A 25,407-nucleotide genomic window follows, 5' to 3' on the forward strand; every position below is an offset into this window, starting at 1 on the left:
GGCCCTACCCAGGTGCCCTCTGCAGGCTAAGGCTGACCCTCGGGAGGCGGCCCTCTCAGTCCGGCGCCTGCGCCCCGCGGCTGCCTGTCTCCTGAGCAGAAGTAGGTTTGAAATTAAGGGAGACCGGGAGGAAATACGAAGCCAGCCCCAAGGGTCTGGGCCACCGCCGCAGATTCTGCTGGGGCAGGGGCCAGGGTGTGCGGGAGGCCCGGGCCCGAGAGCAGGGTCTGCCCGCGTCCTCCCCGAAATCCGAAGCCACGGCCTCGTCCTGCCAGGATGGCCTCACGGCGACACGGCCTGCAGCGCGCCCACAGCCCGCGCCGCCCGCGATCCGCAGGCTCCGGCCCGCCCCAGGCCTCCCATCCGCCGCGCCCGTCCGGGGGCGGCGCCCGGGAGCGAGAGGCGGGGGCGGCCTCGCCTCTCCGGGACGGAGGCCACCGCGGCGGCGGCGCAGTAAGTGCGGGGCGCCGACGCCGGCGCGGGGGTGGGGGCTCAGGCTCGGCGGAGAGGGTCGCGGGGGCCCGCCCCGCAGGCCCCTGGAGCCCGGCTCCCCCGACTCGGGGCGAAGCTGGCGCTGGGGCCGGGGCCGGGTGCTTGCGCTCGCTGGGCCCGGCAGGCCGCGTCTCCGCGCGCTCCTCCACACCTCGCCCACCCGAGTCCAGTGCTCGGAAGCTGCTCCGTTACGCGGCGGAGCCGCGCTCTGGGCCGGACCTCGGCAGGGCGGAGCAGGGCAGGGCTTGGCCCTTTCTGGAGTCCCCGCGGCCAGGACTGCCCCGTAGGCGGCCCCGGAACTTCCCTGTCTGCGGGAAGCGTGCGCCTACCTGAAACGTGCGTGAACGAACTGTGACAAGAGCAGAGGGGCTTGGTGAGCCCTAGTGTGTGCCGGGAGCAGCTCCTGGGGTGCAGATTGCGCACGCGGGGACTTCAAACGCCACGTTTACTTATAGTGGGGCACGTCTGGGTGATGACGTTGAAGTCGGAGTTTCTCAGCAGAATAAACATCTTTAAAAAGATTTATTTATTTGAAAGAGGAGAGAGAGAGCGCGCGCGCACGAGAGTGAACTTCTGTAGGCTGGTTCGCGCCCCAGATGGCCATAGCCATCAGGTACTGGGACACTGTGGCCTGTATGTGTGCACATGAACATCCCACCTTCCCAGTGAAGCCCTGAGCGTGGCCCGGGCCCTAAACTGGGTAATGCTGGCAAGTCACCTGAGCACCGGGACTGCCCAGTAAGAGGGTGGGGTTGAGTGACCGTGAGGCCTTTGGGAAGGAAGAAGAGTTCCAAACCGCACCTCCCTTAGCACCTGTGTGATGTTTCTCTCTCTCCCTGCCTTCCTCCCTCCCTCCCTCCCTCTGCCTTACTTTCTCTGTCTTTAAAGGTGAGCATGATGTACCGTTTGGGCAGAGCTCTGTCGGGATTATTGGAACGTGTGTTTGAACGCAGCCGCAGCCCTGCCTGGTAACCCCAGTCCTCCGAGCTTGGCCTCAGGCCGTGCACTGGGACTCAGATCCTGCATGGCGCAAGGAGTCTCCTGAGGTCCCTGTGGAAAAGGAAGAGCTCGTCAGCTCGCAGCAGGTGGCGGTTCTTGCACGGATGTCACTGGGCTCCACGCTGGTCCACACTCGGCAGACGGAGAGTGGCTGTCAAAGGTTTCATCTGGCCCGTCTGTAAAACCGAAACAGTCACGTTTCTATTATCCAATGACCTGAACTTGTGCAGAAGCTTCCACATTATCCTTGCGGTGTCTCCAAGTCACTACTATCTAGACAGGGCTCGATGTGTGCACTTTGGGGACCCAGCAGGTGACTGGAGCTGGCCCAGTGCTGGGTGTCAGGAGCTGTGTCTGTTCCCACCCAGAGGGCCCAGGCCAGGAAGCAGCACAGCCAACTCCATGGAGGGGAGAAGCAGCTCTGAGCCACAGCCAGACGTCGGACGCCTCCTGAGACCTGGGCCTTGCCCTCGGGGAGATAGAGCAGGCAGCCTGGTGGCCTCTCAGCCTCCCGGGGCACGGAGGGTACAATGCCAAGGCCCCTCTGTGCTGGAGTCCAAGGTGAGGGCTTTGAAGGAGAAGATGGCAGGAGGTCAGCGGGGGGCAAACCCTTGCCCTGCCCCCTGTGAGCAGTCGTCGCCCAAGAAACCGTCCTGCAGACAGGTGCAGGCAGGCGGAGGAGGAGCCCCCTCAGAGGGGTCCACTCTGCCAGATGCTGTGGCGACCCTCCAAGCTCGGAACCTGACCGACGTACAGCCAGACAGTGGTGTCGGTGAGGCGGGGCTTGCCAGGAACGGGGACCCCGTGCCTCCCAGGCCTCCTGACCCTGAGCTCGAGTGCCGGAACAGAGGGAGCCCATGGCTTTCGGAAGCAGAATGGACAGCGTCTGACCATGCAGGGGGTCTGCCAACAGGGCCTGGTGTGGTGCAAGAGAGCCCTTTGCACGGAGTCAGCCCCGGCCAGCCTGGGGCTGTTGGTCCTTCCAGGAAAGCCTCCCACGTGCCCCACCTGAAGAAAGGGAAGTCGTGTCCCCTGGTCGCAGGGGCACCCCTGGACAGCGCATCCCTGATGTCAGAGGAGGGCTTTGTCCCCAGGGCAACCCTGCTGGAGGGGCTCTGGAGAGCCGGAGACCCAGGGGCTCTGAGCACAGGGGGCCATGCCTTGTCCTTGTCTGGCCAGGTGGAGAGGAACCGCCTGCTGCTGCAGGAGACACTGAGTGCCTCAGGGCCGCGCCCCCTGCAGGCGGGAGCTGCAGCCTGGACGGCGTCCCGGGGCAGAGCTGCGCCAGGTGAGGCTCAGTCTGTAGGTGTGAGTGCTGGGCCGGCAGGAAGGGGTCACCCATGAGGGGGTAGGAGAGGAGGGAGGGGACAGCTGTCCTTCACCACAGTCGTCAGGCACCCTCTCATCGTTGGCTCTGACGCAGATTCTTTACCCCTCACAGACAGCGACCCGTAAGAGCAGGGGAGGCCACCCTCTGGGCTCGGGGGTTGAGCTCACGATGGCTCTCCTCCTTCAGCTTGTAGCCTGCTGCAGAGTGCTTCCTGTGTGCCCTTCCAACGCCATACCCTCCACTCCCTGGGGACCTCCTTGCCATCTGCTGAGCTGGGCAAGCAGTCCTGTCCCGCCGGCTCGGCTGCCACTGCGGCCGTGCCCACCTGCAGTCGCTGCACCTCCGCGGCCCAGACTAGGATGCAGGCAGGTGTGGAGCACTCAGGAGTAAGTGCTCTGGAGAATCCTTTCTCCAACAGGTTCATTAAGTGGCAGCTGAGAGCCCTGTTTCTGGCTCTGCCCTGATGTCTGCTTCTGTTCTGGGGATAGAGCGACCAGCGGGGGACGAGGACGGGGACCCTGGCTTCTCCCTGCAGGACTCAGACAAGAACGGGTGAGTCACAGCCCACATTCTCTCTCCCTTCTCTGCCATTTGCTTGGCATCAGGACAGTGGAGACCTCACAGAGGCAAGGGCCAGGCAAACTCCTGCGATGCTGGGACCCCAGGATCACCCTCCCTGAGAGCCTGTGGAAGGTGCCCCCGGGGGTGCCTGGCTTCTGCTTGAGCAAAGCCACTGGGCAGAGAACACGGCCAGCTCCAAGCTCTGTGTCCTTGGAGACCATTTCCTGGCCAAGACTTCTGTGTCTTTACCTTTAAAGTGGGGGAAATCACTTTTGTCTGGCTGACTTCTCAGGTTTATTGTGAGGCTGAAGCGAGATAATGGATATGAAAATTTGGGAAAAGTTATGAGGGCAAAGGTGTTACCCTACCTCCTGCTTTCCTAACCAGGGGATGTGCTGTCTCCCCCTCACCATGGTATTCTGTAGACTTTGCTGCAGCTCCTCACCAGTGTCCTGGGGAAGCTGGACTCCCTGGGTGCCCCGGGGGGAAGTGGGGTTCCTTGTTCTTCATGGGCAGTGTCCAGAGCCATGGCAGAAGGAGAAGAGCATACTCAAGGTGGGAGGGGCATCCTGGGTCAGATTAGACTGAAAAGTCTTTCTGGAAGGGAGGGTCTGTACCTTTCTGCCTGCAGGGCTGGACACCCTGAGGCTGGACAGCTGTGGTGTGGCCAGGGTGAGTGGGCAGTTAGACCAGCACAGGCTTAGCACCCCCGGTACTGCACCTGATGCTCCCGCCTCTCAGGGCAGAGGTGGGAGAGTAGGAAATGACCACCGTCCCACCGTGGCAGGTGGGGCCTCCCTTCTCCAAGGCACAAGACCACTCTGCCACAGCTCTGCTGGCCTTGGCCACAGACAGTAAAGGCAGCTTCCCCTCTGCCACCTGCCATGTGTGACTGCATGGATGTCTCCAAGCCTTGAAAAGCAGAGAAGCCGGCTTTGTCTGCCAGGAACCAAAGCAGCGCAGCTAAAGAAAAAACAGCAGCAGCTCCCAGTGGAGGGAGCGGCAAGGAAACAGCCACACTGAAAAGCAGCTTGGGACCTGGGCAAGGCTGATCCTGGCAGCATCTGGCCAGCTGCCCGGAGGCCTTCCTGCCTGCCTGCCAGCTCTCGTGGCAGACGCCCTCTGGCAGCCAGGGAGCCACAGCTGTCGGCAGAAGGCTCCACACGAGTGGCGGGCAGCCAGGGGCCTGCTGCTGCAGGGCACCTCTCTGGGATGGTGCCCTCGTTATCTCTGCAGATGGAGCGAGGGCCCTGGGGAGTGCAGCTGCTCGCAGCTGCCTGCCCTGGGAGCCGTGCACGGGGAGGGCTTCCCGGGGCAGCAGGCCTAGACTTCACTTTCACACCCTCCCGTGATGCCCTCTGTGTTCCAAAGCTGTGCCTGCGCCCAGCCAGGGTCCACAGACACAGATGGTGCCTCCTCCCCACACTTGGCCCTCAGCCCCAGCACAGGGTTAGATGCAAGTAACAAGGAGAAAAAGAGAAGAAGGAAAGCATTGTCTGCCCAGAGCTTGTCTAAGGGGGCCCCTCCTGGAGGCCTCAGAGCTGTGTCATTTTCCACGCATGCCTCTGTGATCCAGGAAGCCCCCTGGCACCTTCCCATCAGAGGAGAGAGGGGTGGGGTGGGGTAGGGGCTGGAGATCTGAGATCTGGGTCAGCTGCACTTTCTGGGGAGCCTTGCTGTGAGGACAGCCCCACCTGTGACCTGGGGGCACGGAGGCCAGGTCAGGGAATGTGTCTGACCCCAGCCACGGACATCCTGGGCTTGGCCTGGGACCTAAGAAGACAGAGGAGGGGTGCATGGAGTTGCCCGCGTCTGTGGACTGGGGCTGGCCGTCGTCCACTCTGCTCCCAGCTGGTGCTCGACCTGGAGCATGTGCCAGCATCCCTCTCTGCTCCAAGCCCCCTTGTGGGGCGGGCGGAGAAAACACCTGCCCGCAGCCAGGCTCGGGGGAGGGGACACGGTTGTGTCGGGGGTCGCGGCTGCTGGTGTTGCCATAGCTGCTCAGGCCGTGCTGTCTTGGAAGGGGGCAGCTCTGGGGGTGGTGAGGCCTGTGGGCGACCCTGCCTTTTAGGACGGTTGAGCCACTTGCTGACTTGGTTTGAGTCCTGCTTAATTTCTGTCAGCTCAGGGCCTATGGGTTCTGAGTTGGTGCCTGACAAGTTTGGATTGGGACCAGGAGAATGAAAACACCAGGATTTATAACAAGGTCATTCCCCCAAAGGCCTGAAGCCCTCCCGGGGCGGGGGCCAGCCTGTGCTGTGTGCAGCAGTGAGGGTGCCTAGTGCAGAGACAGGGAGCTGCTGCATGGGACGTCTGCCTGCGGGGCACAGCCCTCCCCTCCCCCCTCCCCTCTCCCCATAGCTGCTGCTGTCTGCCCAGGGAACGGACAGAGGAGAGGTCTGCATCCCCCTGCCCTCTCCTGGAGCCTGCTGAGGTCTCAGTCTGAATCGCTGAGCAGATCCGCCAGGCTGGGTGGCTCCCCAGCCCCGCCTGAGCCGTCCAGGGCCATTCGCTGGGCCCAGAGCCCAGGTGTGTGCTGTCCTCAGGGGAAAGCGGCCCAAGCCGGGCCTTCCTGGCAGTGCTGCGACATGACGCTGGTAAAGTCCTAATCCGTGTTATCCTCTCCTAATCCTTTCCCGCCTGCCCTGCCTGTCTGCCTCCCTCAGGGCCTTTGGTCCCAGGCTGGAGCCCGCACTGAGCCCCTGGCATGAGGAAGCCAAGCGTGTGCTGCAGGGCACCCGGATGAAGGCCAGGACCCGGCCCCTGCGTGCCAGCCATGACATTGTGCTCACCAACGCTCAGGGCAGCCGGTAAGTGGAGCTGGGAGGGCTGTGCCAAGGAAGGCTCGGCCGCAGGGGGTGGTGGGATGACACCGAGACGCAGAGGAATGACAGGTGCTGACCTGTGATCTGGAGGGTGGGCACTGAGGCCGCAGCCAGAAAGGCAGGAAGCAGACGCCCTGCTGTGGGCTGTGGCCTGGGCGGGGAACCCCTGGACCGGCCTGGGAGGGACGCTGAGGCTCTCGAGGGGAGCAGGCTTCTTGGACGCAGCAGCAGCCGTGGGCAGGGTGACCAGAGCCCTGTGCTCGGGATGCAGCCCGGCAGGAGCGTGAGGCCACACAGTGCCCACGGCTGGGAGAGGCCGTCACGGGCCTTCCTCTGCCCAGGTCACTCCAGCAGCTCACAGCAGCCCCGTCACCAGCTCCACAGGAGGTTCCCTCTGCTAGGCTGCACCCTGGTCGCAGAAGCTGCTGAGATGCAATGTGCCCACTTGAGCAGCTACTGTGCCCAGAAGGGACTTGCTCTGACTTGGCAGTGCTGGGAATCCCGAGGGTAGAGCTGAAATGTCAGCACCAGATGGCTGGCTGGCTGCAGATGCTTCTAAAGGTTGTGCTCCATCACATCACGCGGCAGGGGCAGGCTGCGCTGGCGCAGCAGTGCCACAGCCCCAGGCCTTGGTTGGGTGCAGGAGGCCCCCACCGCTAACCCAGGTGTGTCACTCCTTCCAGAGAGCAGCCTGGGAGAGATGGTGGGAGGAGGGCCGGAGCAGTCTTCAGGAGGCGTTCACCCTAGGTCTGGCTGTAGGCAACTGGGGTGAGCCTGACGAGAAGGCTTTTCCAGGCAGTGGAGAGCATTTTCTGGGAGGAAATGTGGAGGAGCAGGCACTGGCATAGTGGTTGACGCCAGGGAAGACACCTGGGTCCCACATTAGAGGGCCTGGGTCTGATGCCTGCCCCAGTTCCTGACTGCAGCTTCCGGCTACTGCAATCGTGGGAGGCAGTGGTGATGGATCAAGCACTTGGGTCCCTGCCACCCACATGGGAGACCTGGCTGGAGTTCCTGGCTTTTGGCTTCAGCCTGGTCCAGCCCTGACTACTGTAGGCATTTGGGGCATAAATCAGTGTTTAGAAGCTTTCTGTCTCCACCTCCTCCCAAAACAAAATGCTTTACAAATTCAGTGTAGACATTAGGCAGCCCCCAGAGTCATAGGCTCTGACTCTTTGTGAGGGTGGGTGCAGCTAGTGGGAGGGTAGGACCCAGCAAACCCAGGGCCTGGGAGGGGACCCGCAGGCGGCGCTGTCCTGTGTCACACAGCAGCGTGTGCAGACTCTGGAGCCTGTGCACGACACATTCACAGTGCAAGCGGACAGCACCAGTGGGCAAAACAGGCTCCTCCAGAGGCCACTCGGCTCCAGGGTGACAGACAGGCCTGGCTCAGACCAGGGTCCTCTCCTAGAGGGTGGCAGGTGTCACACCTGCTGGGCCCCACCTGGAGAGGTGGCAGGTGTGGGGCCTGCTTCCTGCCCAACTGCCACCTTCCTTCTGCTCCTGTCTCAAGCCTCAGCCCACTCGTACGCACTGCTGCCAGCATTGCTGGTTGCCTCTGGGTTTGAAGAATTGGATTGAAGACAACGTAAGGGATTGCCCTTTCCCCCATTTTTCCTTTTAGAACACAAATGCTGTGTTTTTACCTTCGGAGTAAATTCCAGGATGGCTCAGCTCACCACCTGTATGTAAAAGCTGAGGCCGCCGATAGGGCTCGTGAGACCTGGACTCCTCCTGTTAGATTTCTGTGCTGCCTGCAAAGCTGGGATTTCTTTTTTCCTCCCAGAAATTCCAGTCACCAGTAGAGCAGGTCATGGCCTGGGGCCTGTGTAGGAGCTGCTGTGTCTGAGCCGTGGACAGAGTCTCCTGCTGGCCACCTGGCTGGCGAGGACGGAGCTGGTGCTCAGTAGGGTGCCTCCTGTTCCTGGGTCAGGGGTGCTGATCCTGTTGCTGCTGCTGGAGCCTTCCTTTCCTGGGCTACCAGACGGGCAAGAGAGAGAGAGCCGACCACCAGCCCCACAGCCGAGCGAGCACAGACTCCACACGCGTGTTCTCTAGAGAGCCAGCCACCAGCCCCACATGGTGACCCCACAGCCGAGTGAGCACAGGTGAGGCTCAGACTCCACACACGTGTTCTCTAGAGAGCCGGCCACCAGCCCCACATGGTGACCCCACAGCCGAGCGAGCACAGACTCCACACGCGTGTTCTCTAGAGAGCCGGCCACCAGCCCCACATGGTGACCCCACAGCCGAGCGAGCACAGGTGAGGCTCAGACTCCACACGCGTGTTCTCTAGAGAGCCGACCACCAGCCCCAGAGTGACCCCACAGCCGAGCGAGCACAGACTACACACACGTGTTCTCTAGAGAGCCGGCCACCAGCCCCACACGGTGACCCCACAGCCAAGCGAGCACAGACTCCACATGCATGTTCTCTAGAGAGCCGACCACCAGCCCCACATGGTGACCCCATAGCCGAGCGAGCACAGACTGCACACACGTGTTCTCTAGAGAGCCGGCCACCAGCCCCACATGGTGACCCCACAGCCGAGCGAGCACAGACTCCACACGCGTGTTCTCTAGAGAGCCGGCCACCAGCCCCACATGGTGACCCCACAGCCGAGCGAGCACAGACTCCACACGCGTGTTCTCTAGAGAGCCAACCACCAGCCCCACATGGTGACCCCACAGCCGAGCAAGCACAGGTGAGGCCCAGACTCCACACGTGTTCTCTAGAGAGCCGGCCACCAGCCCCACATGGTGACCCCACAGCCGAGCGAGCATAGACTCCACACGCATGTTCTTTAGAGAGCCGACCACCAGCCCCACACGGTGACCCCACAGCCAAGCGAGCACAGGTGAGGCCCAGACTCCACACGTGTGTTCTCTAGAGAGCCGGCCACCAGCCCCAGAGTGACCCCACAGCCGAGCGAGCACAGACTCCACACGCGTATTCTCTAGAGAGCCGGCCACCAGCCCCAGAGTGACCCCACAGCCGAGCGAGCACAGACTCCACACGCGTGTTCTCTAGAGAGCCGACTAGCTGCCCCACACAGTGGGTCAGCATGCGTGTTCTCCAGGCCTTAGAGCCCCCGTGCCTCACCGTCAGTAGCACAGTTAGCAGAGGAGGCCCTGTAGGCCTGCACGCTCTGCCCCGGCGGTGGTCTTGCTCAGCCACGCCCATCTCCTCGCTGCACTTCCCTCTGAGTGCAGGGGCACACGTGAGTGTCAGGTGCCCCAGGCACGCTGGCCTTCACAGCCCCTTCCCCATAAGAACAGTCATAGTGAGGTTTCAACACGCTGGTTTCAAGGATGAGTATATTATTAGATATTAAAATTTTTTTCCTTGACTTGAAATTTTATTTATTTTCTCCTGATTTTAAAATAAATTCGGGGACCAGTGCTGTGGCATAGCAGGTAAATCTCCACCTGCAGTGCCAGCATCCCATGTGGGAGCCAGTTCGAGTCCCAGCTGCTCCATTTCCAATCTAGCTCTCTGCTATAGTCTGGGAAAGCAGTAGAAGATGGCCCAAGTCCTTGGGTCCCTGTACCTGCTTGGGAGACCCAGAAGAAGCTCCTGGATCCTGGCTTTGGATCAGTCCAGCTCCAGGCATTTCAGCCATTTGGGGAGTGAACCAGTGGATGGAAGACCTCTCTCTGTCTCTCCCTCTGTCTGCAACTCTGTCTCTCAAGTAAATACATAAATCTTTAAAAAAATAAAATAAAACATGTTCATGGGACAGTCTAAAAATATGAGTACTTTAAAAAAATTGTGGAGAAATAGGATTAAAAGTTTATTTTGCTGCAGTCAGTTTTGAAATACATGTGCACTGCTTTCCTGATAGAGATTGTCCGCGATGTTTGAAGCCCCTCTGCATGCATGCATCTCAGAAATTTTGCTGCAAAATAAGTTTGCTTTTTAATTCTGTTTTCCAGGAACTTTTGAAGTGCCTGTGCATTATGGGCCTGGGCACTGTGCTGTGTATGAGCTCCAGGACACAGAGGAGCTGACAACGTGCAGTGTGTTACTTAAAAGCAGTCCTTTTTCATTTTCTGAGAGAGAGAGAGAGAGCGAGAGAAAGCGAGCGAGAGCACACTTCCATCCAGTGGTTCACTCTGCAAATGGCTGCAATGGCCAGAGCTGCACCAATCCAAAGCCAGGAGCCAGGAGCTTCTTCCAGGTCTCCCATGTGGGTACAGGGGCCCAAGGACTTGGGCCATCCTCCACTGCTTTCCCAGACCACAGCAGAGAGCTGGATAGGAAGTGGAGCAGCTGGGACTCGAACCTGTGCTCATATGGGATGCTGGCATTGCAGGCGGCGGTTTTACCCACTATAGCACAACACCAGCCCCAAGCAAGCTGTCCTCTTAATGCAAGATCTGCTCAAATCTCAAAGTGGGCAAAGGTATTTGCTTAACAGTAGTTTTTTTCTTTTTCTTTTTCTTTTTTTTTTTTGACAGGCAGAGTGGACAGTGAGAGAGAGAGACAGAGAGAAAGGTCTTCCTTTTGCCGTTGGTTCACCCTCCAATGGCCGCCGCGGCCGGCGCACCGCGCTGATCCGATGGCAGGAGCCAGGGGCTTCTCCTGGTCTACCATGGGGTGCAGGGCCCAAGCACTTGGGCCATCCTCCACTGCACTCCCTGGCCACAGCAGAGAGCTGGACAGGAAGAGGGGCAACCGGGACAGGATCGGTGCCCCGACCGGGACTAGAACCCGGTGTGCCGGCGCCGCAAGGCGGAGGATTAGCCTAGTGAGCTGCGGCGCCGGCCAGTAGTTTTTTTCTTAAAACAATTTTTTTCCTCCTGAAGCAGTCAGTGCTTACTGGGGCCAGGGGTAGTAGCAGGAGTTGGGCGCTGCCCGCTGCCCACTGCCCACGATCCCTTGCATTCCTGGATAGTGTGGGCATCCGGCATCAGGCCCAGGAGAGGCCCTGAAGAAGGGGCTGTAGCACCTCTAAGTGGCGCCTGGTGATGTAAGAACTCCTGAATCAGGGCTGGGTGTGGAGCAGCAGGCCATGGCAGGACCTTGCTCAGTGTCCCTCTGCTAGCTCAGCTCACAGTGGGCGTGGAGGCCTGGGGTCCCATGAGGCGCAGTGCCCGGAGCTCTCAGCCTTAGCTAGTTCTCTGGAGCTTTTCAAGGAGTCAGTCTTGGGCAGTTTTAACTCTCACCTCTCGAGCCCACTCTTGACCCCCAAGAGAGCCCTTTCTACCTCACCCTGTGCTCCACACATGTTTCAGGAGAGCCCAGACCCTTAGGGCTATGAGGGTGAGTGAGCAGATGGCTGGGAATGGTCAGTGGCACCCTCGGTCCTGAGCCAGCCAGGTGGGGTCATTCATCCAGATGTAAAGAACACCTGCAGGGCGCACCGTCCAGTCCAGTGGGCACATGGGTGGTTCCAGAAGCCAACAGCTTGGAAACAGTCATCATTAGCATGGATGATTTCTTCCTGCTGTCATCTGAACTCCTCTCTTCTCAGTTGCTGGGTGGCAGTGAAGTTAGGAGAGGAAGGAGCTCCACTAGGGCAGCCGTTACACTTGATCTTAGTCAAAAGGCCGAGAAGCAATAGGGCGGCCGTTAGCCACACTGCCGCTCCCTCCAGAGTTCCTGATGCAGCCAGGTACAGGACCGGGAGGTGACCACAGATTCCCCTCACACAGTTCTTTATAAGACGACGTTGAGAGTCTGGGCAAGCTTGGGAGACTGCGGCATGCACACTTCACCCCGGAGCAGTTTCACTCTGCTTGTGGAGATGGTGGGGAGGAAGGGCTTCCTAGGTGCCCTGGGGACTGACAGCAGTAACCTAACACATAAAGTATGCAAGCAGTGACAGCCTCTGGGTGTGTCCATCCTGGGTAATCGCAAGGGGGTGGCTGCTCTCCCACGTCCAGGCCCTGCCTTGGTCAGGGTCTGGCTCTCCCTTCTCCCGAGGGAGAAAGAATTCCCACAACTTGCCTTTTCCAGCTGCCAAGGGGCCAGCGTCTTGTGGTCTCAGGTCCTTTCTGGATCTCATGTCTTCCTTGTCTGTGATGGCCAGTGAGTGGCAGATTACCGTGCCATGTTGGTCTGGCTTCTCCAGACACGCAGAGCCGGCAGGGCGTGCACACATGCTCATGTGGACTCGGTGAGCCCAAACCTGCAGCCCAAGCCCCAGGGGAGAGCACAGCCCCTTCTTGCTCAGGGGAGGTCTGTTTGTTCTCCGGGCCTTCAGCTGATTCAGCGAATCACCTTCACCATGGAGGAGTCTTCTTTATCCACAGTCTCCTGATTTGAATGTTAATCTCATCCAGAAAGCACATGCACAGAAACATTGAGAAGACCGGGCACAGGGCACAGCCGGGTTGACCTCAACATTAACCATCACTCATGGTGATTTAATGACCGGGCTAAACGCAGGCTGTCTAGGAAGATGCAGAGGCCTGGGTAGGTGGGCGGGGCGGGAAGCCTGCAGGGCCCACACGTGGGTGGTAGGGCCGGAGCTGGGAAGGAAGGTCCTTGGAGGGCCTGTCTGCACCCCAGTGACCACAGGCTTCGTCCTGTGCCTGGGGTGAGTTAGCGAGGCTGGGCGAGGGGCACTGCAGTGACACTGTGCCTGTGATGTGGAAGCAGTCACGAGAGACGGTGTGAATCCCACTCACTTAGCAGATGCCTGGAGGGGGGTAGGGGTGGCTCGGGGAGCTAGTCCAAGGATGAGGACGTGGGGAACATGGTTCTGACCTGGTGGCTCAGAAGAGACATTGCCTATGGGTCTCAGTCCCTCTGCGCAGTGGCCTGTAACTTGGGGGGGGGGGGTCCCTGTGGCGCAGGCTGTGTGGGTGTCTCCCAGGGCCAGAGCCGAGGGCAGAGCTGAACGCAGGCTGCAGGTGTGTGATTTGGGGGCATGCATGAGATTTTCCCTGGTGCCATGGCTCAGGGTCAGTCTGGGCTTGTAAGCTACACTGACCCCCCAAGAATGTGGTTTGGGGTGAGCTAGAGCACCGTGGGAGACGGCACCCAGTCCTGCCTGTGACCTCTCTCCTCCTGTCTCCTCCTCAGAGATGGCCAGGGCAGCCCTACCCCGGAGCCCAGGATGACCTCCTCCTGCAGCCACAGCCTCAGCCATGCGAGTGCTCCCCAGCCCAGGTGGGGCCCCTCCCTGGCTCACGTGCGCTTTGAGGACGAGTCTGCCTGTGAGGCCGAGTTCCGCTACCTGGAGCGGTTACAGGAGCGCCAGCGCCAAGTACTGAGCACAGTGCTACAGGCCATGGACCAGCGTGCCCTGCGCTCGAAGCCAGACCTCACTGACTACATTGCGGGGGGCCTCCGGCTCCAGGACGCAAGGCCTGTGGGCAGCCGGAGGAAGTGCTCAGCCTGGGGTTCCTACACGGGGCGCCCATGCCCTGCTGAGGGGAAGGCCCTTCCCAACAGGGGGGTCCCCCAGGAGCTCCACGCTGCCAGTCAGTGGGGCCTGAGCGCCCCTCTGTTCCTGTCTGCTGAGCCAGGGTTCCATGGGGGCTGGATCCGAGAAACACACATTGGAAGCATCCCGGACCCCAAGGGCCAGGACCCTGCCCTGGACAGCTGTCGGCTCAGAAGCGAGGAGGTGGGGAAGCCCTGGCCCAGCAGTGCCTGTGAATGGCACCGCGGCGGCCTGGAGGGGCCCGGCAGGGCGGAGGTGGAACTGCCCCTGGGCTTCCAGTCCCGGCCTCACCGGAGCGGGGCTGCAGATGTGGACGTCGGGGAGGAGGGAGCAGGCGGAGGGCGCTTGTCTGAGGGGACCTTGTTCCTGAGAGAAGAGGCTGTCCCTGAGCCTGCCCTGGCACCTGAGGGGGCTTCTCTGGGGCCCCACAGACAGCCTGGGCCGGGGCTGGGAAGTCACCAGGCCCACCCTGCGGCCTCCGGGGCTCCGTGGAGGACAGGCCGTGGGTCCGGCAGCCAAGCCCAAACAAACCGCAACTCTCTGGAAATTGTTCCCTGTTTGTCCCCGCCCCAGAGCTGCACAGAGCCCTGTGCCCCTCACCACGTCCTGCGGCCAGCCCCTCCCTCGTCAAGGAGAACCCCCACCCCTCCATCTCGCAGGAGAACAGTACCAGCTGTGCACCTGCCTCCAGCTCCTTCCAGAAGAGAGGCTGTCAGGACCTGCGAGCCAAGCCCACCACCACAGGCCCAGCCCTGCAGCCCCCTGGGCCAGTACCCTCTGCTGGCCCCAGCCCCCAGCAGCTGTGGCAGTGGCCCATCTGGGGGGCCGCAGGAACCTTGCGAGGGCAGACTGGAGGAACACCCTCGCGGCTGGGAGCCAGAGCCAGCCCCGGACAGTGATGGACATGGTAAGGGGTTGCCGCTGGTTCACGCCCTGGGTGGTTGTGCAGCAGAGGCCCAGGCCAGGTCTGTGACACTCCTGGCATTCGGTAGCCACGTCTGGTGACAGCCACACACCACTGCCGCAGCCCCTGGAGCCACAGGTGTTGGGAATGCCGGTGGATTAGTAGGGCTGGATGTGTCTGGGGTGGGTTAACCAGCTCCCCTGGGAGAGGCAGGTTGGTGCAGAAGGCAGTGGGGGGAACGCTGAGTCCCGCACGGAAGCGATGAGCTCTGTGGCTCCTGGGGGCCTGGGCTTCAGGGGGAAGCAGGGTGGGCAGCAGCTGCAGGGTTGGCTGCTTTCCTAGGGCAGTAGACACCCTGCGGTCACGTGGCTCGGGCCCTGACCTTTCAAATTCTCCACTGCATTCCACGCCTTCACACACTCAGTGTTGACCTTGACGGAGCCTGTGCTGCGCCCGGCCCTGAGTGGGGCGCAGAGGCCACTCTGGGGCTCTGCCCTGGAGGCTCTCTCCACGGACAGGCAGATGTGGTCTCTGCAGGACACAGCACCCAGCAGGCATAGCCCCGCTGTCGTGAGCTGGAGCTCCTCTCTGGTACTGGCCGCCACCCTCATCCTGTCCTGCAGGCAGCCTGACAGGCTTGGCAGTGAGGCTCTGCAGGGTGCAGGCGTCTCCTCTCTGCCCTTTGGTTGGGCCCTCATCTTGGTGAACCTGGGGCCTGGGCTCTGATCCCAGTTTATCTGCTGGCTTTAGGCAGAGCTCACAGGGTGCTGTGCTTGTGGTTCTGATGGGCTGGGGCTGGGATTGCTTGGGAAGGATCCAGGGTGGAGGAGAGGTCAGACAGGAAAGACCACGAGGGCCTTGCACTCCCTGCTCACGTGCACTGTGAGGAGCAAGGCTCCCCTGAGTCCCCCTGCCCCAGGCTTGGCCGTAGGTTCTGAGGTTGGCTGCCGGCTTGCCCCTGAGCCTTCCTGCAGCATTTCTACTCTAAGAACTTCCGGGCAGCAGGCCTCACCTCCTCGGCACAGTGAGGGCAGTAATGGTTCCTGTCTCGTGGAGCCCTGGAAGTCATTGCTACAGAGCGGGCTGTAGGTGCTGCAGAGGTGCTGCGATCGGGAGGGCTGGTAGAAAGCGCGGCAGACTGCTTCGCTTTCCCCCTCGCTCCTGCTCCCCCGTGTGCCAGACAGAGCAGGGCGGTGATGCAGCGTCGCCAGCCTCACTCACTGCTCACCCCCATGTGCAGATGCTGTGCTGACACCTGGCCCTTGGTCTCTAGTCCGGGGACACTCGGGAGGGGCCCTCAGCCCTGACCGCCCGGGAGGGTACCCCACCTTCGCGTGCCACTCCCGGGGGTCTCACTGCTGCCTTCATCGCCCACCGAGTGGCCACCTCTTCCCGGCTTCTGCTGCTCCCCTGCCTCTGTGGGCCAGATCTGGCTGATGCAGGATGCTGTGTTTGTTCCAGCAGACATCACCGTCCACGCCACTGGCATCACCATCTCCTTGGCCTCGGAGCCAGAATCCAGCCAGGAACCAGAGGGGGCCCTGCAGACGACACAGTTGCATTCCACAGGATGTGTGCTGCCCCAGTGAGTGACAGCAGCAGGGGGTGGGGACAGGGTGCTGGGTGGAGTGGTCGCATGGCTGAAGGTGCTGCTCCCTGAGCCCGAGAGGACTCCTTGATTCTGCTGGGCGTGCTTTGCTTGTGGACCGTTGCCCAGGCCCAAGAGAAGAGCCACTGAGTGGGTCAGTGAGTGTGTGGGGAGCCCCACACAGAGTGCTGAGTGCCACGGCAGGGGCTCACCCATGCTGCTCTGCCTAACAGTGACCAGGCGGAGAACCTTGGCAGGCCTTTCTGTCTCCGGCCATGTGGGAGTTCCTGGCCCCAAGAGGGCCAAAGGCTCTGGAGCCCATGGGGCCCTAGGGCACAGCATCCATCATCACCCCTCAGCCATCTTCAGCCGCCTCTCGTGCCCCGGTGTGTTCCAGGGCATCACCAGAGGCCAGTGCAGCACCTGACCCAGCCTCAGCCACGACTTCTAGCAGGAACAGGAAAAGGGGCAGCAGCCTTGTGTCCAGCCTGGGACTGAGAAAGTTCTTCTCCACTCTGGGTCAGAGCGCTCGGCCCAAGCTGGCCACATCCTGCAGCCGCAGCGTGGAGCAGCTGCACCCTGCTGTGCCGGCCACAGCACCGCACTCCAGCACCCCTGGAGCAAGGAGAGCCCCATCGCTGCAGGCTCTGCACGTGGTGAGTCCTGGCGCCCTGGCCGGAGCAGGTGTAGTGCCTAGGAAATGCAGTGAAAGGAGAAAACAGGTGTGGAGTGTTCTGCAAGAGGCCTTCAGCGAGGGAAGCTGCTGTTTCCCACCAAGGCCCCTCAGGACACAGGGCAGGCAACACCCCCACTCCCGCTGCCCACACCCAGGCCCCACCCATTTTCCTGCCTCCTGCTCGCCCCCAACTTTGCCCCCCCCCCCCCCCCCCCCCCCGCCAAACCCTGCAGAGCCAGTGGCCTGGTCATTCCACAGCCTTATGCAAGGCTACATAGTCCAGGCACAAATCTTGGCACACCCGGAGATCCTACAGCCTCCCAGCCGGGTCTGAGGTGCAGACCTGGGATCTCCACCCCTAATCCCCCTCAGGAGCCCCACTCCCCTCTAGCACTCGACACTGTTGCATCTGAGCTCTCCCAGGCTTTCAGCTGAGTGCATCTTCAGCCCTGGCATCTGCTCCTCCATCAGCTCCGAGGGCTCCCCTGTGTCTGCCCCTTTCTGGAACTCCTTGCGCAGCATTTTACTGATTTTAGAATTCCTTGAGGGAAGACCATGCCATATTTATTCTCCCAGCATGTGCAATGTCAGGGAGTCCCAGATAACGCACTCAGTACACACTGGTAGGCTGTAGGGGCAGCTAGCTAAGCCCCCTCCTCACGCGTGTCAGAAACCTGCAGCAGCCCCCAGCTCTCAGGAGGCCTCTGGAAACCCTGCCTGGCTCCAGGTAATCCCAGGCATCGTGTCCCTTCCATTCCCTGCCCCTCCTCCAGCACAACGGAGCTGGGGACGATGGGGCGTGGGGGCCTTTCCTTTCTCAGGCTGCACAAGGGACGAGAGTGAGGCCCGATGCAGGTTCCACTGGCTGTCTCTCACCAAGGGTGGTGCCTGGGACGTGGTCAGTGCTCGGCTGTTGGATGGCTAAGCGCGTGGAAGTCGCAGAAACAGAAGCAGATTGCGAGCTGGGGAGCAAGGCAGCCACAGCGACCTTGTGCTCCCCAAATTCCCTTTTCTTGTGAAGTTAGATTTGCCCAGCAGGAGGCATCTGGGGTCACTGCTATCAGAGCCACCCCCTCTGCAAATTCTCCCGGGAAAGGACACTGCCATGCTGTCACAGAGTTCAGAGGGAGGGCAGGAAGGGGAGCAGGCAGGGTGGTGCTGCAGAAATGTTCAGATAAAGGAGAAAGGTGTCCCCCTGAGACACCTGACAGGCCGGCAGGCCCTGCAGCCTGGAGGGAGGCTGCACCTGTGACCTGCCTCTCCCCTCCCCGTCCCAGCCGACTCCTCAGGTCGGGGTTTAGCGTGGCTTCCCCTAGGAGGTTGAGCTAGGACACAGGGCTCACAAGCTGCTTGCTAATGAGCCTTCCCTAGTGCACAGGCCGCGTGCTCGCTCCAACGGCAGAAATTCTGGCCGCTGGAAGCCCGAGATCAGGGCACTGGCAGCCTTGGGGTCTAGTGAGGGTCACTTCCTCACAGACGGCCTGTGAGGCAGCAGGGGAGTCCCAGCCTCACAACCTGGCCACCCCCAGAGGCCTCCTTCCTTAGGGATGAGGCTGCAACGTCCACTCTGAAGGGACTCCCTGGGCCACCAAGTATCCCCTGGAGAGGTCCCTCCTCTTATCTTGTGGCTCTTACCAACACCATCCAGCAGCCCACAGCAGGGCTGGACCAGCCTGTCCCCCACAGCTCCCACAGCCCCAGGTGCCATGTCTGGCTCCCAGGTCCCAGCCCATCCCCCACAGCTCCCACAGCCCCAGGCTCCACATCTGGCCCCCAGGACCCACCCCGTCCCCACAGCTCCCACAGCCCCAGGTTCCATTAGGCCCCCTGGTCTGGCCCCCTGAACCCAGCCCGTCCCCACAGCTCCCACAGCCCCAGGCACCACGTCTGGCCCCCAGGACCCACCCCGTCCCCACAGCTCCCACAGCCCCAGGTTCCACTAGGCCCTCTGGTCTGGCCCCCTGAACCCAGCCTGTCCCCACAGCTCCCACAGCCCCAGGCACGATGTCTGGCCCCCAGGACCCACCCCGTCCCCACAGCTCCCACAGCCCCAGGCTCCACACCATCATGCGTGCTGCCATTCTACTTCACCTGGATGGCTCTGCTCAACGTCAGCTCCTCCCCTGTCCCCAGCCTCCTAAGCCTGACTCTACTTCCTTGCACACCCATCCCCTGTGTCTTAAGTCCAGCAGTCACAACATGCATTTAGGGCTTTTGTTAGTACAAATCTTGGATGAAAGAAATCCTAAGAGGGAAATTAAGGGATCACGAGATATTTAAGATTTTCAACTCTAAAATTGTACGCACTATTCCTTAATTAATTTGCTTTTACTTTTTCTTTTTAAACATTTATTTCAAAGGCAGAGAGACAGAGCTCTCCATCTGCTGGTTCATTCCCCAGTTGCCTGCAACAGAAGGGGCTGGGCCAGGCCAAAGCCAGGTGCCAGGAGCTCTATCAGGGTCTTCCATGTGGGTGCAGGGGCTCAGGCACTCGAGCCGTCACTGCTGCCTCCCAGGGGCATCAGCAGGAGGCTGGATCGGAAGCAGTGAGGACTCGACCCCAGGCACTGTGGTATAGGTTGCAGGTGTCTCAAGGGGCATCTTAACCACTGAGACAAACAGCCACCTCTGCTTTTACTTGTGTGCTGATCAACTAGAAACCAGGTTCTGCACGAAGTTATTTCAGCTAACATTTAATAAAAGCAAAACACCATGTCAGGGACTCCAGGCATCTGATAGTGCCTCCTGCTGTATGCCTGCAGTGACCACGCCCACTGCGGCCCTCCGCTCTGGGCTGGCCGGGTCCCAGGTGCGAGTTCTCAGCTGCGATGCGGGGCTTCTCCCACAGGGCTCACCTTGGCACCAGCATCGCAGAGCTGCCTCCTTCCACAGCCTCCATGCCCTGCTGAGCGGCAAGGGGGACCGGTCCAGCCTCTACCTGGTAGCAGAGCCGGGGGGCCACGGAGTGGCTGGCAGGTGAGAGAGGGCCGTGTGGTCGGAGAATGAGCTCAGGGAATGGCCTCTTCCTGCCTCAGTCAGGGCCCCGAGCCGGGGGAGGACAGTGGGGCGGGGCGGGGGGGTGGGCGTGTGCCCTGGCCCTGTGGCTGAGCCCGGAGCGGCCTGGGGTTGCTGCAGGGGAGCAGAGTGTGCCCTTGACCTGTGGCCTCTCTGGGAGGCCTGTAGGTGAGCTGCCCTACCACGTGAGGTTAGCGCTCTGCCAGACTTCGGTAGAGGTTGCGTGGAGCGGGACTGGGGTGGGGTGAGGGTGCCTCTCCAGCTCCGCAGCAGGCACTGGGGCCCTGGCAGCCAGGGGAGCCGCCCGCCTTGGCCCCGGTCAGCTTTCTGCCGCTGGACATCACTGGCACCAGCCTCTGAGGCCTGAGAGGCCCCGGAAACAGTGGCCTTGCCTCACGTGTTCCATGCCCTGCACAGCACAGCCAGGGCCCCGCCCCGGCGTGCCCTCAGCGTGGAGGACGTGGGCGCCCCCAGCCTGGCTCGCACCGTGGGCCGCGTGGTGGAGGTGTTCCCGGATGGCACGAGCCAGCTACAGCTGCAGCGCTCCCCGGACGGCACTTTTGGCTTCTGTGTGGCCTCTGGGAACGGGCGCCGGGACTCAGGTAGGCCCCTTCCCTTTCCAGCCACCCTCCCTACCTCCGCGTCCCAGGGGCCTCGGTAGACTACTGGCTGGGGCCGGAGGTGGACGGGGCACTGTGTGAACTCGCAGCCCACCCTCGGCCCAGAGCTCCTCCTGAGCTGCAGAGGCACCCAGGGCTCTGTCCCTGGAGGACCCCCGCCTGGGCAGCTGAGCTCCGAGGAGCTGTTGGGTGCTGGGGAGGCAGGGTGCTGGGGAGGCACCTGGAAATCAGGCTCTTGAAGAGAGACCGGTTCTTAGCGCTTCCCCTGTCTGTCGTGGCTGCAGCCACATCTGGGCACACAGGAGGGGCCTGGACAGATGCGTCTGGGCTCCAGGCCCCTGGCCGCTGCCCAGTGAGCCCGACTCGTACTGGCAGAGACTGCGAGGGGCACTGGATGCATTCTGCACTGTGGCTACTGCTCGGTTCACTCTGAGGCTTGCCCAGGCCTTTGCCCAGTCTGTGGTCCAGGGTGCACCTCAGGCAGAACCTGGACGCTAGTTCTCAGATAGGATGAGCAGGGAAGACAGGCGGAGGCGGGGAGGGAGGGACGGGCAGAGAGCAGGGAAGAGACTGACACGGGAGATGTGCTCAGAAGTCTGCTGCTGGGCTCCGTGAGGTGCAGCACCTCCTGGGTCAGCGCTGTCCATTCTGGGGAAGCATCCGCCCACCATGCACTGTCTCAGCACCCCAACTGTGTGCTCCAGACTCTGGGGACAGCAGACCGGGCCCTGTCCCTAGGAGCGCACGTCCCAGGAGGCAGGCGCCAGCCACGTCACCCTCTTGCTCATCACGTGCTCTGTGTTACAGTGAAAACCCTGGAAGCCAGGGTGGTGGGTGCGGTGCTGAGCCTAGACGTTCTTGAGCCCAGCCGTGCCTGAATGCAGGGCGGAGCTCTGGGGCACAGGGGACAGCCAGTGCAGGCGCCCTGAGGGGCGGTGGGCTCCGCCTGGTGGGGAGCTGCCAGAGCTGCCGGACGTTGCCGAGTGCATGAGGTACAGCGGGGAGCTCAAAAGGCGGCAGGGTCCATGCCATGGTGAGGGCTTTGGCTTCGTGCTAAGGGAGCCGCTGGAGGCCAAGTAAAAACCTGACGTCCAGTTTGCACCCTGCAGGGCCGCAGGCTGCCCCTGGCAACCACTGTGCATGGTCCGGGAGACGGGATGGCCAGGCAGGACAGCAGTGCACACGGGATGGTGAGGGGCTGGTCCTGGCCAATTCGCAGGCAGCTCTGAGCCAGTTTGCTGAGGGACTGGTTATCCCCTGCAGCTGACAGCACGGGCAAACTCACTGGGCCGCGCCGTGCAGTGCAGACACAGTCCCCTCGCTGCCGCCCGCAGGCTCCGCGAGTCCCTGCCAGACAGGAAGCTGCTGCCCTGGTTTACCATCTCACTCCCGTTTCCTTGCAGTCTGTTCCACAGCAGGGCCCCAAAAGGGCGCACGGTCTGGTCCTCAGTCTCCAGCTGAAACCGCTCATTGCTGGTTACCCACCCCTAAGAACTGCCCCGGCAGGGGTCAGAAGCCAGGCGCCTGGGCCCCAGCCCTCTGAACTTGGCCTTGCATGTGCACAGCTGCTCCGACCTCCCCTCACCATGGGACCCGTGAGTTTGCACACCCAATCTCCGTGCACAGCCCCCTCCCTTGCATCACTCCCTGGCCCCCGTGAGCCTTCTCTGCACAGCCGTGGCTGCACAAGGCTGCTTCTCTCAGCCTGCCCTTCACCTCCTCTGGTGTTGGCTGCCTGCCTGCCCTGCTGAGATCTCATGGGAGGCACGGGGAGCAGGAGGCAGGAGAGGGGAGACGCTCCTGGATGCAGCCGAGCATCCTGGGAATGGCCCTGGCCGGGCAGGGTGCATGCGAAGATGAGGGTGAGCCACGTGGCTCTTCAGTAGGTGAATTTCAATTTGCCTTAGGATTTTAACCACCAAATCCTGAGAGTGCCTGGGACCCTATCCCCATCCCTGCCCAGCAGTGCAAGTCTTTACTGGGGGTCTTTTGCCAACGTCTCCTTTCTTCCTTTCCAGGGTTCTACGTGCAGGCCATGGCTGACCTGAACACGGCCAAGCTGTACTCAGGGCTTCTGGGGGTGGGCGACGAAATCCTGGAGGTGAACGGGGCCAAGGTTGCGGGGCTGGGCTTGCCTCTCGTGGAGGAGCTGCTGGCCCACGCAGAGAGCTTGTCCATGCGTGTCTTGCGGCAGAGGCCCGGCCCACGGTGACACGGAAGTGCTGCTGCCCAGAGCTGATCTATCAACAAAACAGGTCACAGTGGCACTGGCCCCTGGGGCTGTGGTAGGGCATTTGATTGATCACCTTAGGGAGAGGCAAGGAGACTGCATTGAAAACCTAAGGCCATGAGTTTATGTAGCACTGGGTAAAAACTATGGGTCTCCTCCCATGCCAAAGCGGTGTCAACTTCTGTGAGTTCTTGATCCTTCCCTGCAGAGGAGTCCGGGGTACTCCCTGGCTCCCGAGTCTCACATCAGGCCCAGTCCCTGACAGGGGCTCCCCCAGCCCCACAGAAACATGCAGTGTGCGGACACATGGGCTCGAGTCCACTGCACACTCTGGCTCCTTATCCCCAGGTGAGCAGAGTCCTGGAGGCCCGGTCTCCAGTCCCCTAGCCCTGCTGGGTGTGGCAACAGCTAGCAGCATTACCTGGCGCCTAGAATGCTCAGGATTTCTAGGACATTTGAATGCGAGAGACCAATTTCAGGGAAGTAGAGATGTAGCGGCTGGGATCCCATCTGCAGACCCAGCCAGGCCGGCCGCCCCACCCCGCACTCTGCCTCTGCCTCTGTCGTTGCCATGCAGGGCTGGAGCTGCTTCCCTGTCCCCAGCTGCACCTCTTGGTGGCAGCTCTCAGTGGGCACGTGGGCAGTAGGGAGTCAGGACTGCTGGGAGCAGACCCCACGTGCCAACCTTAAACCATTATGAAGCGAAGCTGCAGCTCCTGCCACGCCGTCTGGCATCCCTCTAGCTGGCCACAACTGAGGACCAGCCGAAGCCCTTAGGTTGGGGTGCCACTTGCCAGTGCCAGCTGCCTTGGGCAGAACAGGGTTGAGGGGTCACCGGTAGCTTCCACAGGCCTTTGTAGCAGGAGCCCCTTGAGCCCCCTCCTGGAGGCCAGGGGTGAGAGGGAAGGGCTCTCAGAGCCCCACCACCCACAGGAAGGGGTGGGGGAAGATGTCGTCAGGAGGGTCTCACCGCCAGGCACCCTGGACACCCGCCTGCCCCCACAAGGCACAGAGCAGCCTCTCTGACCAGGAAACCACAAGTGTGTGGGATCCCTGGCAGCTCCTGCACCCCAACGCCTGGCCTTAACGTCACAAAACTGGAGAAATTTCACAATGAGACAAGAGGGACCCTTGTTTTCTCTGTATGATAAAGACCTGCCCTCCCGGCTGGGGAGAATGGAAACCAGGCTAAATCCCGGAGCACCGAGCCTCTGCACCCCGCCTACCAGGGCTGGGCCAGGCTCTAGACGTCTCCGGTCCTTACAGATCACGCCAGTGATGTCTGCTCACGGCAAGGGGAGGGCACTCAGACCCTGCTCTCCCTCAGGTCAGAAGACAGCTGCTACAGGGGAAGAGGGTAGGTGGCACAGGGTGGTGCAGACCCTGCCCTCTGGACCAGAATCAAACTGCCAGGGCCAGAGGTGCCCCTTGGGGCTCCCCAGCTCCCCACGAGGTCCTGGCTGGTATGCACGGAACCGTGCTTGGCCTCAGCCCCTGTTTCGCGTGGGCAGCTGCTGAGCTCAAACACGCACTCAGCCCTGCACACAGAACCACCAGGCCACTAACCAGCTTTTGCAGATGACAAAGGTCCACCCCGCAAAGCATCAGCACAGCACACTGCAGCCTGGGGCAGAGCACAGGGCTGGTGCCTGTTGTGGGGGGCCCGAGGGAAGACCCACTCCTGATTGGCAGACGGGGGTGGGGTTTAGCCGTTCAACAGCCTCCTGCGATTCGCAGAAGGCACCCAACATTGCGACTTTCCGAATAGAACAAAAAGTGGCACCAACTCTGGCTTCAGATACGTCCGTCTCCTTGGGGACATAGACGACAGCAGTGTAGGTGGAGAGGTGCCACCTTCCTGCCGGTAGCCCATGGGCCTAGGCCGCATCCAGAGCCCCTGGGTGGGCTGAGGCTGCCAGGCTGATGCTGGACGAGGCTGGCTTTTGGGGGAGGCCGGAGGAAGCGAGCCTCAGACACGGCAGTGGGAGGGCGAGCAGCTAGGCTTGCAGCACAGGCTAGAGCCGCTGGGAGGTGGGAGGTGGGGCCAGGGCCTGCCCATGCGTGTGACAGGCTCCTGGAGGCCAGGACCCAGGGACTCAGGTGGGCCCTGCCCTGCCTACTCTGCACATGTCCCAGAGCACTGAGGACACAGCCCTGACACTGACCCTGTCTCTTCAAGGGACAGCCTGCTTGCGTCCAGGTTACAACCAGGCTAAATCACCCAAGGGTAAAACTGACCGTGGTGCTCGGACCTAACCCCACCTCTGCCACTGCAGTCCAGGCCCCTCTGCCCGCCTTGGGCTTGTCCCATGGGGCTGCCTGGCTGTCCTAGGAGCCACCTTCCATGCCAGATCCCTGTCATCGAGGCGGCTGGGACCCAGGGTCTTGGGGCTCCACTGACTTCTGGCCTGGTGGGAACTACTGGCAGGGGAGTTGGTCCCCACTTCACACATTTGTTTGCCCACCACCAATCCCCTCACCAGTCCTCACAGCTGGAATGCCCTTCCCTTTGTCCAACCAACGTCTTGGGAGCCCACGCTCCCAAGACGTGCCGGCTTCAGCCTCCTCTCCCCAGCTCCACTCGAATCTTGTTCCAAAGGCTCTTTGACTCTGCCTGTCCCACGGAACTCACCAGGCTCCAGGCTAATTGGGGAGCTGTGGGAAGGCCCTGGCGTCACCAGATCCTCCTCCCCGCTTCCATCCTCTGTGAAGTTTTCCTGTCTCCTGCAGAGCCAGAGCACCTGCTTAGAAAAGGCAGCGGCCTCACTTGG

The 25,407-nt window shown here is 61.6% G+C and overlaps 1 protein-coding gene across 2 annotated transcripts; it reads left to right on the plus strand.

Moving 5' to 3' along the window:
• Positions 1-412: 412 nt before the first annotated feature.
• On the plus strand, positions 413-24,411 carry KIAA1614 (KIAA1614 ortholog). Of its 2 annotated transcripts, none has more exons than XM_062211454.1 (10): positions 413-453; positions 1,381-2,779; positions 3,310-3,373; positions 6,049-6,192; positions 13,240-14,510; positions 15,969-16,092; positions 16,493-16,751; positions 19,620-19,747; positions 20,204-20,388; positions 22,425-24,411. In XM_062211454.1, the coding sequence occupies exons 2-10, from the start codon at positions 1,894-1,896 to the stop codon at positions 22,616-22,618; spliced, it is 3,255 nt and encodes a 1,084-aa protein (XP_062067438.1). In that variant the 5' UTR covers positions 413-453; positions 1,381-1,893; the 3' UTR covers positions 22,619-24,411. The 2 variants fall into 2 exon arrangements, with proteins under 2 accessions (XP_062067438.1, XP_062067439.1); XM_062211455.1 differs by having other exon boundaries at positions 15,972-16,092.
• Positions 24,412-25,407: the final 996 nt, after the last annotated feature.

The sequence above is a fragment of the Lepus europaeus genome, chromosome 14 (genome assembly GCF_033115175.1).
Source record: "Lepus europaeus isolate LE1 chromosome 14, mLepTim1.pri, whole genome shotgun sequence".
In the NCBI taxonomy this organism is placed as follows: domain Eukaryota; kingdom Metazoa; phylum Chordata; class Mammalia; order Lagomorpha; family Leporidae; genus Lepus; species Lepus europaeus.

Bases quoted from the DNA above. Each gene is read 5' to 3' on its own strand.
- KIAA1614 (XM_062211454.1), top strand. From the start codon at position 1,894: ATGGAGGGGAGAAGCAGCTCTGAGCCACAGCCAGACGTCGGACGCCTC. The intron at 16,752-19,619 runs GTGAGTCCTGGC...CTTCTCCCACAG, and splicing joins CGCTGCAGGCTCTGCACGTG to GGCTCACCTTGGCACCAGCA. The intron at 19,748-20,203 runs GTGAGAGAGGGC...TGCCCTGCACAG, and splicing joins GGCCACGGAGTGGCTGGCAG to CACAGCCAGGGCCCCGCCCC.